We start from the raw sequence: 13,850 nt of genomic DNA on the forward strand, positions 1-13,850 counted from the left end.
TTTTTTTTTTTTTTTTTTTTTTTTAAGTTTACAGCTTATATAATTGACAGGACAAATCTTTCCTGCCTTAACCATATATGATATGGTGGTTGAATGTTTCTTTCCCTCACTTAATTAAGTGTGATTGCTTACTTTCAGTTCAGGTCTGATTAATATGCTACACTAGCTGATTTTGGCCTCGTGTTTAATGGAACTGGTCAAAACTTTTCAAAACTGCCCACGCAATGTAAATTCCATCTGGAAATTTGTTTTTGTTCTTGTTTGGAATGAAAGCAAGTATCTACAAACATTCCTGCAAACTGGAAATCCAAAMTATGTTGTGGTTGCAGATTTCTGTGCAAAAAAATATTGATTTTGTAACTTACACGCGAGCACTTAAACCTTTTAAGCTCCTAACCCTGACTTATTTTATAATGCAGTTGTGCTTGCAATGTGACATCCCAAGAAGAGCCACCTGAAGGTATCTCAGTAGTAGTCACAGACACTAGGGCCACTGTCGTGTARTAAGGAACGTGAATCAGCTTGTCCACCAGTGCTGATCTGCCCCATTACAAGAAGACATGATGGGTAAGAAAAGAGGTAAAAAGGGCAGGACACTTCAAGGCATTTCGTCCAGGAACAGTAGAAAATGCTCTGGTGCGTCCTGCAAGTGCCTTTGGGTATGACAGCAGGACTTGCATGTCATGAGCAAATGTCTAAATAATGCAGGAAACACCCAAATGCGGAAACGGGAATCAAAACCCCCAGATCAGGCATGCAATCTTGAGATTTTCTTAAATGAAATTCCCAGATTTTCCAGCATAGGATTCCTGGAAGGAGAACGTGCGTTAACTTCTCTCTTGGGGGAAAGCATTTGCAAGSAGCACAGCTTTTATAAGAGTATTGTTTATAATAAAATATTTCTGATCAAAAGCGATCTCAGYGGAAGACTTCGGAACTGTCTAAAAAGTTTCAGAGATATTTTCCTTTTCTCTCGATTTCTGCTGACTCCGGTCACTAGTGCTGTCAACATTATTTAGAAATGCCATTCTTCAGTGCTCAGGGCTGTTTCCTGGTGAAGAAATAACACCAGAAAAAAACACCACGCTGACATCCTGAAGGCTGCCCAGAACTGCTGTGGCCAAGGGGACATTTGCAGACACGTGGGATTTAGGTGGCTACAGTTAGCAGCTATTTTTTTAATCAGTTTATGGCATGCTTTCATGGCCAAATGTGAGACTTTGGGTAGGGCTGATGTAYCCAGCAGAGCTCTGGGCTGATAGTGTTGTTTTGCTCCTGCTACCCAAGTAACTTCCATAGACATCCGGACCTCGCTGTGTTGAGCTGGCCCAGATGTGACAGAAGGGGAGATCTCAAACTCCCCATTCTCGGGCTGTGCTGAACTTGCTCTGGCCAGATATGTCCATGTGAAGGGGGTGACTCATGTCCTTGCTCTGTGCCAGCCGGTGGCGGAGGTGAATTAGCCAATGGTGACCTGAACATGAGTCACTGGAAGGCAGCAGCAATTGCCTGCAACTTTCCGTTTCTTGGCCCTTCTATTTTTGGGCCCGGCAATTACGAGGTGAGCTGTGAATCACTGGTGTCTCGATTTACTCCGGGAGGAAACCAAGCTAATTGTGTTAACGTGCTTGGCAAGAAGAACTCTTGTTCTCCAGCGTTTTACAGGTCTTGGCCTTTCTTCTTGCTCCCCAGAGCTCTGTGTTTGCAGTTCCTCGTGTGGAACCATCGCACAGGGACTGAGCGAGGGCCAGAGGGCCTCGGGTTGGTGCTCCTTCCATGCCTGTGTCTCGTTGGGGACAGGAACGGATGCTTCAAAGGCTTGCAGGGGARTCCCAAGAGATTCCAAGGCTTTTATTTATTTGTTTATCCTTGAGAAGAGTGTGGTCCACGTGGCGGGGTTTAAATCAGAAAATAGCATCAAAGAGGAAGTCAAAGAGCCATGTCGATGTTGAGGATGTTGACGTTTGTGGGAGTTTGTCTTGCAACATTTTGCTACTCAAGGGAATGATTGTGCCCTGAGGCTTATTCCTTACTGTTTGCTCTGCTACATGATGCACAGCAACACATCTACATCAAAACCCCCCAGTAGATCTAGTGGGGAGGGTCACTGATCCTTTTTGGTGGGTCTTCATGATGAGTCAAGAGAGGTACAGGGAGGAGTTTTGTGCTTCCTTGTGTGCAGTGAGCCCTGTCATGACCCCAAACTTGACCTTATGCACAAACCACATCCCACCCCTCTGTTCTACTGCCTCTTCTTGTCCCACCTGAGCAAGATGACTCAATAGATTCACCTGCTGTCCCTTGTTTCAGTGCTTCAGAACTCCTGAGCACGTTTGCTTCTCTGGCCCATCCTGCCTCTGCAAGTCTCTTCCCATCTCAGCTTTATAATTCAGTGTGTGTGACTGTTTAAAACTAGTCTCCAAATACTTCCTCTCGCATACAAGAAAACTGAAGACATATACATATATACATATTGTATGCAGGAATTCCCAGGCTGGGAAGAAATCCGTCGAGGATTGTTAGGCTGCTTGAGAAGGAGAGGAGATGGGGGAACTGTAAACTGCAGGAATTTGAAAAACCTACTTTAATTTAAGAGGAATGTCCTTTTGTTCCCCAACGGGTAGGCCCAGATCCAAAGGCATTCAGGTGCAGTAACGATGACCAGATGGGCTGTGAAAAGCAACACAAACAGGTGGCCAGGACAACAACTGTAGACTTTAATTTCCTTGTCAGCTTCTCTGTGGCTTATGTGGCCCCTTGAGAGCATGAGCATAAGGGCAACTGTCATAATTTCTATATGACAAAAGCAATGAATGTCAGGAGGTCACTCTATAACGGTATTGTGGGTAAAGTCATTAGAGTCTCACTGGTGAAACTCATCTGCTCTAATATGTATTTTACTTAGCATGAATACAGTATCAAATATAATATACGAGCATGTCCATTTGATAGATATAAATAATATAGATATATTTGGATGCTTATTGATATGCATATTGCATCAGACCCTCAAGTGTAACTGCTGGGGGTTCTGCTGGCCATAGCAGCTTTGGAGGCATTAAAAGAGTGTTAAAAGTTTTGTTGGGTTTAGTAAGACCCTGCACTGACTTTCACTTGAGTGAATGGTTATGGTTTAGGTGGCTGGCAGTCCCCTTTCTCTGTGCCGTGGTTGAGCAGGCTATTGTAGACGTGTGACCACATGTGGATGGTCCTGATGTTGGGGCTTTTTCTGCTCGAGCCCATTCTTGTTACTGGGGAAATGTCAGGAGGCTCCTGAGCTTCTGGGAGGGATAGTGTCCCATGCAGACTGACTTGTAGACGTATGGGCATCTCTTTGCATTCCCAACTTCTTCCATGCAAGGAGCCTTCCTTCTCATAGCTTTAAAGCGTTGGTTTATGTTTAGTCTATTCATGCAGAAAATGCCCTGAAGGGACAGATAACGGGACTTTTTTTTTTTTTTTTCCTCCCCATTTCAGTGTTGTGTTGGAAAATTTCCCACTCCTTCCCACTCTTTTCTATGTGTAAAGATGGGTCATTTTTCCTAAAATCTGGGGACTGGAGCCCGTGAAAAGGGGTGAATTCAAGCCAACAGAGTATCGGTCCTGCAGTCTGAACAGGCTGTGTATCTAAGGCAGCTATGGCATTGCAATGACTCTTACAGGTTGGTGCCTTGCGCTCTGCTTTCTTTGGACGTGGCTTCACACTCTAACTGAAGTGTTTGTTGTGCTACCCATATAGATGATCAAACCCCTGGAGCCATCACTCACTACTTGCCAGCATCTGCTGATGTCCATGCATCAACAGCTCCACCCCTGCTGGTAGATTGGAAAGTGCAACAGCACAAAAAAGGAGAGATGCTGATGAATGGGTATTCACCATGGCCAGGAAAGCCTCACAGTTATCTTGGCACTCATGTTTCTCCATCTTTAGGCAGTAAAGATGGCTACAAGCCTATGGATAGCCTGATTTAGCGATGCATTAAATACAAGCCAGGCACAAAACAAGACATGCTTTTATGGGTTGCACACCTTGTTGTTCACCACAGAGAATGGCATTAGCTTGGCTGTAATCAAGCTAGTGAACTGAAGCCTGGCTTTCTTTGCACCATTGACAGGCAAGCGTACCTTGATGGAGTTAGTAGGAGCTGGTGTTGGAGTTGTGGTCAYTCCTGAAAGCTATGTTGTGTTTCTGTAAGCTCTTGGAAATGTAAATGCCAGAGAAAAGGAGTTCTTGCCTTTTTGTAGTCAGGAAAAATTACTAGTATTGTAGGAAATAGGAGATATGTTTTGGAGCGTTTTGTTGTTGTTGTTGTTGTTGTTTTTAAGAGATAGAGAGATTGAGGCATGAGATAGCTTGAGAGAGTTGGCCCAAGTCTTGCGCAGCTCAACCTGGAAGGGAATGCTTGGGTCAACACACTTCCTACCTCCTTTTTCCTAATCCGATGCCATTAAAGGGCAAACCAGTCCATACTTCCCGTTGAAGCCTGGAGAAAGGAGACAGTAGCAGCTGAGCCTGGGCTGAAGACCCAGCATGCCTGTACACTTGCTGCATACATAAAAGATGTGCACATGCAAAATGAGGAACGGGAACAAGGAAACAGGGGAAATCTCTTCCCTCAAAGTGGCCCATTCATGTTGGTGTTCAGACCATTTTTTTTTTTCTGCAGGTCCATTTGATCATGAACTCTGCAGAGCACAGAGGATGGGAAGGGGAAGGAATGTCTGATCAAGAAAAGCACTCATACTTGTACATCTATCCACTAACAGAAAGAAAGCTGGATTTAAAGTCTTGCTCTGGGATTTTGGTGTTGTATCTCATCCCTAGGAAAAAGTGCTACAGAGATGAGCAGGATGAGAAGATACATGCTAGTGGTGGTTAAGGTGTGGTGATGGCATTGGTGCAAGCCCTTTCCTATACTCAATGAGCTCCATCCTAAAACCATTGAAGTCATTCACTCTTTTGCCAAAGGCTTTTTTGTTTTTCAGCCTTTCACCTCTCCACTTGTCTTTTCTAGATGAACAGCTGAACTCCGAAGAGAAGAAGAAGAGAAAGCAGAGAAGGAACCGGACTACCTTCAACAGCAGCCAGCTCCAGGCGTTAGAGAGAGTTTTTGAGCGGACACATTACCCCGATGCCTTTGTACGGGAAGACCTTGCTCGCAGAGTCAACCTAACTGAAGCAAGGGTCCAGGTAATTCCCCATAGCTTATGTCTGGGTACGTCTTGCCTTGGTGTTGTCATGASGCTGTTCTATATGGCAAGAGAGGTCATCACGACTGCCTGGCACATTTGGATGACCAAGCTACTGGTCCACTTATATTGCAGTCCTGAGCATGCTGTGCCTTGAAAAGGGCTGCCTGACCTGCCACTATACATCAGATCTGCCCTTTCAGACATGTTCATGGTCCTCTGGAGGCCAAGATGTTGCCTGTGGTCTGGATGTCCTGTGCTGAGACTGTGTACATTATTTTGAGTTTCATAGCTCTTGACTTGTGAGCATGCACTTCCTGGTGAGGCACAGCACAGAAGCAGATTGGGGAACATRCTGAATTGTACAACACTCACAGACCTTGCTACCCATCGTGAGCTCTGACTTAGCCCTTTCAGGGGCCTCRCTGAGCCAGTTTCTTGTGCCAGAGCTCTGACAGGGCAGAGAGATGTGTTGTCTGGTCATTATGGTTTTTTGATGACAGACATGTTACAGCAACCTGCTTCTGCAAAGTCCCATCTTGCCAAGTGGAGCTCAAGGGGTATGGTGAAGTGGCAGGTGACATGGCAAAGCTGTTGTGACAGCCAGCATGTCTGTGTGCTCCCCTTTGCAGGTGTGGTTCCAGAACCGGAGAGCAAAGTTCCGTCGGAACGAGCGGGCCATGCTGGCCAGCAAGAACGCCTCTCTGCTCAAATCCTACTCAGGGGACGTGACTGCTGTGGAGCAGCCCATAGTACCTCGTCCAGCTCCAAGACCCACCGACTATCTCTCCTGGGGTACTGCCTCGCCTTACAGGTGAGTGAGTGAGGCCTCTTGGACTGGCCAGGCTCCACAGGCCTTGTCTGACTGTTGCTTTCAGGATGACCTGGMAGTCCCCTCTGCGGGACTTCATCCGACAATCTAAATTACTTGTAGTTATCTAAAAGTGGGCCTGAAGTGGGAGCTTGGTGCTATTTGCTATATACAGGGATGTGTGTGACCAAGCTGTGCTGTGGTTTGCCCACAGTGAGGACCAGGTGTGCCTGAGGGACAGACGRGTTCAACATTCATCTTCTGTGGCCACCTTTGCTTGAGTGGTGGTGCTAAAGGAGGACTTGGTAACCCTCAGTCTGCTCAAAAGAGCAGGGATATCCCTAAAGTTCAAAAGCTTCCCTGCCCTTCTCTGCCTCATCCACAACCCAGCACTGGGTGTGGATRCAGATCCACAGGATGTGCTGGTTTGTGGGGAGCCAGCTGACATATGGGCAGTTATAAGTGAAGTTGGTGGGTAATTTTTAGCACAGTGGCTTAATTTTTTGGTCAGCACCTCAAAGGCTCTGACTGGGTTTCTTCCTGTTCAGACGTCTCAGACGTAACCAACTTCCCACTGTCTACTGGGAGCTGCACCAGGCTAGAGRCCTCTCTCCCTCAGTCATTTTGGGCACCTTCTCTAGCTCCAGCATTCATCTATGCAGTTAGGTCTGCAAAGAYCTGGCCTTCCTCATAGCTGGTTGCTTTAGCCCTGTGGGTTCCTCCTTTTCCACACATAACTGCAGAAGAAACTCTTAAAGTGTTAAGTTCATCCACCATACTGCAAAGGATGCTTTTGCTGGCCACCATCTTGGTCTTGGAGATGGTCCTTGTCCTTTGGATTTTATCTGAGAACTGTTTTCTAGCAAAGCCCCCCTTTTAGGGCTAAGGCTTTCTCCCTGTGAAGTGCTCCTTGGTATTGTGTCCTAGGCAGGAACTTGGGTGGTAAAGAGTTGAGGGGAGACAAGTGCAGCTGCTAACTCGTTCCCCACCCTGCTAAGACTGCTCTGGTCAAGGTACCAGATCCCTACTGAACGCTTGTGGCTTATTTCTACCTCTCACACTTTTAAAAATAGATTATCCCTCCCAAGATGTTGTTTACACGAGGGACTTCATAATGGCTTCTAGGAGAAGACCCTACAAAGGTAACTTCCAGGGACACACTGGGAATGGCTCTTCGGGACTTCTCTGGGCAACAAGAAGCCCCAGGCAGCTGAGACATACAAAGCAGGAGAGAAAGAGAAAAGGGAAAGCCTTAGAAATGAGTTTTTCCCCTTTAGGTGGGGGCCCCAAGGCCCAGCACACATGTGTAAGTACACTTTAGTGGAAATGGGTTTCAGCCACGACCTTTCAGCAAAGACATTTGCAGTGTAAATCCATGAGTACAACTTAAAGCYATTCCCCCTAGTTGATGTGCCAGTGTGGACTGTCTTCTTCCCACCACCCATGCTATGCAGTGGAGAGGTATAAGCAGAGGARCAGAGCAGTTGGTTTCAGCAACATGGGGTGGTTAGGACCCCGAGCAGGTTAYACCTCTCCAGACTTCAGCCCTAGCTTCAGGAACAATGGCCTAGTCTTGTGTTACTGGCCTAGCCAAGAGGTTAAAAACGTAGGTAAACTGAGGCAGATGACTGAGCGACTTGATCCTGGCTGCAGATAAGCTCAGTAGCAAGGTCAGAAATAAAACTAATGTCTTTAATTCTAATCCCTCAGGTATCTAGCAATCACATTCATGTTAATGGATGCTGAGCCCAGGTTCTCACTGATTCACTCAGGCTTTGAACTGAGTAGGGTGGTGGACTCTTGGTGATAAATAACTCTGCAGATTGTTTGCAGAGCTCCTGCTCCCTCCCCGTCTCCTCACAACTCACCTCACAACTGTCTGATTACCCACTGGTTCATGATAGGGCTGAGAGCATTTTGTTAGATCTTAGATTGGGGTGGGGAGAAAGTTTTCAATCAGTGTGTTTTTTCTGCAAATACAATCAGCCACAGGTCAACCAAAAGCTATTTGCGGATCTATGCCACATAGATAACCAAGTAGATACTATTATTTTTTTGAAGTTGAAATGTTTGCTTAGACATTTTTTAGTAAAGGTTCCCAAGAAAACAAAATTCACAGTCGTGCTGTCAGCCTGCACTTCCCACTCTAACAACCTCTGACTCCAGAAGACATTGAAAACCATATTTGTAAGTAGGATTTTAGGTCACAAAAACATGATGTTCCTCTGTTTCATAAAAGCAAGTAGCTGAGGAGAAGAAAGAGCCTCTTTTAGTATATGTGTGTGTGTGTGTGCGTGTGTGTGTGTGTGTGTCTGAACTGAGTGGAGAAGGCTGCAGGGTGATCTCAACTCATATTGGACACCAGAGAGTTTTTGGGCCAAGTCCTCAAGCCATAACAATGGTTTGGAGACAGCCTACATGGGCACTACTCCTTGGGGAATAACTTGCCAGAACAGGATTTCTGCAGAGTTTTGGTTTAGTAGAGTTTTCATTATCCAACAGTAATTTTCCCCACAACTTTTCYGGGATAAGAGCAGTAGGCTCTCTGAAACTTTATATGAGTACTTTATTGGCTAGTGATAGTGAATAGGTCTGGGGAGACATGAAAYTAAATGAATACTTGCAGGAAGACCTGAACCTCGGTAAGGAAGATATTGGAGTAGTCTTAAATAGACCCAACACTTAATGAACTTCAGCATGACCCAAAGTTCTTATTTTGTCTAGACTGGAGCATCCTTCTGGCTCTTCTCCCTTTTTCCTCCACAAAACACAGAGGAGATGAACCCTAGGGAAGCAGGGAGGAAGATGGCGCCAGAAAAAAAGGATGAATATACATTTTAAAGGATATATCTGTATCTTAACTTGTGGATTTTAATGTCTGTAATCCGTGCCATTCCCAAACCTGTCCAAGACACTTGTCTCTAAGCGTGCTGAATGTCTGCTCTCCTGGTGCAAGTGTGCGAGCTATCACGTCCACCAGTGTCGACTGTTGTATTTCCACCGGTGCCCATGGAGATGACATCAAGAAAGTCTTATCCCTCTGCCTCAAGAGGGTGCCTCAAGTGYGCCTCTTGAGTCTGCCTCAAGAAAGTCCTATTCTTGATTTTAAAATGAGAAATAAGTGTTCAGTGGCCTAGGAGAGGGACTAGTAATATCACTGGGATCTTCTAAAAGACTGAGGATTCAGGCAGTGCTGAATTGAAATTCTGGCAGGGCAGCTCAGCCCTGTGAAGTCAGTGCTATCATGAGCGTTTTTGAAGGAGCAAACACATCCTCTGCCTGGAGCTTTGCATGCGGCAAACGCCCACATCCCTCCAGGAAGACTGGCTGTTCCAAAGACTCTTCCAGTCATAGAAGTCAGCACCGGAGGGAAAAAAAAATCAAAGGGGGGGAAAAAAAAGGCAAAACCAAACAGGCTATGTCATTTCTTGGGCGGTGGGTGGAGGAGAGATCTCTAGAGGCTTTCCCAGACGTGAGCCACCCAGAAAGGCAGTTTGAGATGATTTGCACCACACCTGAGCTGTTGTCCAGAACATACTGGGTGATGTCACCCTAGTTCGCTCAGTGTTTCTCAAGTGTTTTTGATATGTGGACACACACATGAGGAAGGCAACGGAGCAGAGATTTGGCTTTTTTGGTGGACAAGGGATTACTTGTCACCAAAGTCTGGGACGCTCGGGTTAATCAAGTATTCTGGCTGTCTGACAAGTAGATTAGCAAGTTTTTGTTAGAAGAAGAAAGGGTTCTGACATCTTTGTTCATCTTCCACTGCCAAAAGTAATGTTTTTCACAAATAGAGACATGTTTTGAAGGGAGCAAAATGTTTTGTTTTTGGCTTTTTTGGGTTTTTTTTTTTGTGTGTGTGGGTTTTTTTTTTCCCTCAGCCTTTAAGGCATGTTCTACAAGATCAGCTGAGGTTTTGAGGGAAGAATGTGGGACTTTTCATTCCAAAATGCTGAAATAACAGAGCCTCACAATTGTTAAAATGGGTTTTTCCCAGAGCCTTTCTTTGAAGTAACATGTGTTTCAGAAGAGACATGATTTCACAAACAATAAAAATAAGAACCGGCCTCATCAAAAAGCCATTTCTTGCAATGGAAATATTTTTAAAGACAATGCTGTAGTTGGCAGACTGGGCACTGTGACCTCATTGTAAACCCTTTAGATCAAAAGATGGGAAATGGAAATTTTCCTGTTGTTTTAAAACACCTTAGGGATGGGCGATACTCAGGTGAGTGAGTTGAAGCAGAGAGATTTGTTGGGATGTGACCTCTGACAGGATGTTTCTCTCTTTTTTTTGTCCACCCTACAGTGCCATGGCCACCTACTCCGCCACATGCACCAACGCCAGCCCCGCGCAGGGCATGAACATGGCCAACAGTATTGCCAACCTGAGACTGAAGGCAAAGGAATATAGTTTACAGAGGAATCAAGTGCCCACAGTCAATTAATGACTGGAGGCTGCTGCCTCGCAGAAGGAGAGAACACAACAGCACCCGTCCTGCTTCGCAATTTGTGCTGAAAGAAAAAGAAAAAATTAAAAAAAAAAAAAAGAAAAAAAAAAAAAAAGCCAACCCTCAACCCAGAAATGAACACTGGGACCAAAGTGGGAGCAAACCAAACCGCTCACAAGTGACAGGGTTCCTCCTTCGTTTTGGGATAATGCCACCATTTGTTTTATTTTCTTCTAAATGTCAGGTTTTATTGCTTCTGCTCAATATACTACGAGCTTCTTCAGTTAAGGACAGTCTCACCCTTGTCGCTTTCCGTTTTTATATGGGACTGCCAAAAGAAACGGCTGCTGACATCAGCCTGCGGTCACCTCCGTACATCACGCCGAGATGCAAAGCTTGCTCCTGCCTCCCTCTGCCCCGGCTCCCCTCCAAAGAAGAAATTCTTCCATCACTTCTTCCTAACGTATCCACCTGACCCTCAAGTCCTTTGTCCAATGGAGGCAGAGTTGTTTCCTGACAGACTATGATAAGCCTATYGAGGCAACGTGAAGGGATCATCCTCCTCAAATTGCCAGGACTAGTCCGATACATGAGGAAGACCTCCAAGGCCTTCGCAGCGCTTCATTGCTTTCTTGAGTAGTCCCAGCCTTGCCACCGTAAAAAGCCAAAGGAAAGAGAAAAGCCAACGTGCGTGTGTGAGTGTGCGTGGGGGATGTAGTGGGGGGTTTGCTCTGTAGTGCCAAGAATAGGACTGTTAGGACACTCTRTGCCTTACAGTTTGTGCCACAGGGAAAGGCGTTGTCCAAATGCATTTGTTTTATATATACTGTATATATTTATATATATAAGATATACATGCAAGCTTGGTTGGTGTTTTTTATTAAACAAAATAAAATCCATTGAAAACGTTTGGGATGTCTGTGCTGCATCCAGGTATCTGGAGCCGTGCATTGAAAAGCCACCTGCTCTTATCAGCCCTGCTCTCGGTTGCCTCGGGCAGTGCTTGAAATGGCCAGTTCTTGTCTTCCCATGGGAAAACTCGGAAGAGGAGGAGGAGGAAGCCATCTTTCTTTGCAGATTTTCCCTGTAGGTATTTGCATCTTCATGGAATAAGGGAAGGATATCACCCACCAGACAGGTAGATAGATCCATTTGCCTCTTGGATGCACACAAGGAAGACCCCATGGAAAGTCTCTGCTCCCCTCTTTGAGGAGGGGTATTTTCTCTGCATGTAACACATCCTGCACAAACACTGTCTCTCCTGCCCGTCTCCCACTATAAAGTCCAAAGAGACTTGTCTTGTTGCCTTAACTTCCCTCCTTTGCTCTCCCTCTTTGCTTCCCACTCTCCCTCTGGGCTTTGAAGAACTGCACSCCATGAACCTAATTTCTTTCTCTCTTATGAAGACTTGGGAAGAAGCAACCCAAAACTGTTTCCATGCCAGAGGGTGTCCTGAGGGTGCTGAGGATGAGGATTTCATGTTGCTCTCTCTACCTGCCTTTCTATTTCTCTTGCTTGTTCAAGAGATCTCCTCTAGAATAGTCCCACTGAAGATGGTGTTCCAGTTGCCTCACTGCTACTCAGTGCTCCAGACTGAGTGGTAACGGGAATGAAGCTCAGTCATTAGGATTGTTTCCACTGAGTCTGACAGGTCTCTGTCTTGGTGTTTGTCACAGACACGTTTGACATACGTAGAAGTCTGTGGGCTTTGGTAGTCTGAAATAGCATGTTGCAGGAAATGAGAAATAAATCTCCTCAAACTGAAGGCAAGTTAAACTTGCAAAAATATGACTGGAAATCTAGCCAAAGAATTCATGCTAACACTTTCAAAAAAAAAAACAAAAAAAAAAAAAGATCCAAATCTCCAACTGGTGTAAGTTGTGCTAGCGCTAGCAATTGCATGTATTGCTGGTGGATTCTTTTGCTTCTGTGCCCTGGATATTTTTGAGGCAAAAAAGGGATTGTGATCAGGCTGAAAATTGCAAATTAAATTTGCAAACAAAATAAACAAACAAAGTTCAGATTGAGCAGGAATTGTATTTTGAGAAATCATTAGCATTCCTAAACAAAAATGTTGCTATCTTGATGAGTGTGTCTCCAGCTCCRGGAGCTAAGTGATGACATTGGAAATCTCAGTCCTCACTTAGAAATTCATCCTTGGTTTCTGCATCTACACCAACAGAGAAACTGTTGGAGAACACGTTCTGCAGGATCAGTAAGAAGAAAGAATTGGGTGCAATGTAATGTTTAGCCAACTCCATGATTTCTGATGCTGCATGAATGTCCGTGTCCAAAGTTTCAGCTGACTCTTTTGACCTTTTGGTGGCTTGTGGCATTTCCCTAGTCTTGCTCACCTTGACCATGCACAGAAAAAAATCACCCTGAGCAGCTTTTTTGAATGTCCAAGGGCCCCCATTTCTAAGCAAGCAAGGAGATTGTTCAGAGAGCATGAAATTAGAAATAGTTGATACTAAGTTATCCATATGTGGATGGCCTCTAGGCTTTAAGGTTTGCATAAATGGACTGACATAAATGTCAGTGCAAAACACTTGCTCGCCTGCCTCAGTTTAAGTATGTGAGGGACTGCACTGACCTGCATGGAGCAGCTCCCACAGGAAGGCTGTGTAAGCTTTTGCACTTCCAGTTTTAGTCAGGTCTTACATGGTCCCTGCGTTGGGCTTTCATCAATCCAGATGAGACTTTTCCATCACATTTGAGGTGGCTCGCCCAGTGACACCCAGATGTAAACCAGAGCGTCCAAGTCAATATGTCCTCGTTTACATTGAGCTGAGTGGGGTCCAGCTCAATCAATGGATGGATTTTGTCTTTTTTTTCTTAATTGCTGATGACCTCAACCAACAGGCAATGTCTAGTTGTCTATCAAGCCAAAGCAAAATATTATGATCATGTATGTTTAATCTATATTTTATTGAACTGTGTAAATATACGTGGGAATCAAGGGCCTTATACTGAAAGCGTGGAGTTCTCCAGGGTTTTAATAGTCTTTTGATCGCAGCTCCTAGGAAGTTGCCATAGTAACCCTAGTTATCATGAAGTTTGGGTACTGTGCAGGGAGGAAAATGGCCTTGAGGCACATTTCTCTTGCCTGCTCTGTACAAACACTGATTTGTCAGCTCCTCTTTCCTAACACAGAAAGAAGGGAGCTGAGTCACTCTTAAGTGGTTGGTTTTTTTCTTGAGCATTATGAAGATGGATGATTGGCGAGGCTGGTGGAGCTTGGTGTGTGAAGCCAAAGAAAGGGTTCCCAGATGGAAGCGTATCCTGTAAATTATCTCTTGCTTTGTGATGTAAAATGTACAGTGTTTGCACTAGAATAGAGATGATAATTTTCAATAAAAGAGGGAAAAATCTCCCTAATCCTTTCTATAAGCTGC

The 13,850-nt window shown here is 45.0% G+C and overlaps 1 protein-coding gene across 2 annotated transcripts in view; it reads left to right on the plus strand.

The window, feature by feature from the left end:
* PRRX1 (paired related homeobox 1) overlaps nt 1-10,545 on the plus strand; it is a 30,766-nt gene extending 20,221 nt beyond the window's left edge. The window contains exons 2-5 of one of the 2 annotated variants that reach the window (XM_026043819.1): nt 5,016-5,191; nt 5,823-6,004; nt 7,075-7,143; nt 8,726-8,750. In XM_026043819.1, coding sequence (XP_025899604.1) covers nt 5,016-5,191; nt 5,823-6,004; nt 7,075-7,126 — 410 coding nt within the window. In that variant the 3' untranslated portion in view covers nt 7,127-7,143; nt 8,726-8,750. Of the gene's footprint in view, nt 1-5,015; nt 5,192-5,822; nt 6,005-7,074; nt 7,144-8,725; nt 8,751-10,313 lie in introns of those variants that run through there. The other variant, XM_026043818.1, reaches the window with a different exon arrangement.
* The last annotated feature ends 3,305 nt before the right edge of the window (nt 10,546-13,850 follow it).

This window comes from Nothoprocta perdicaria, unplaced genomic scaffold (assembly GCF_003342845.1).
Source record: "Nothoprocta perdicaria isolate Ctin4 unplaced genomic scaffold, notPer1 scaffold_34, whole genome shotgun sequence".
NCBI lineage: Eukaryota > Metazoa > Chordata > Aves > Tinamiformes > Tinamidae > Nothoprocta > Nothoprocta perdicaria.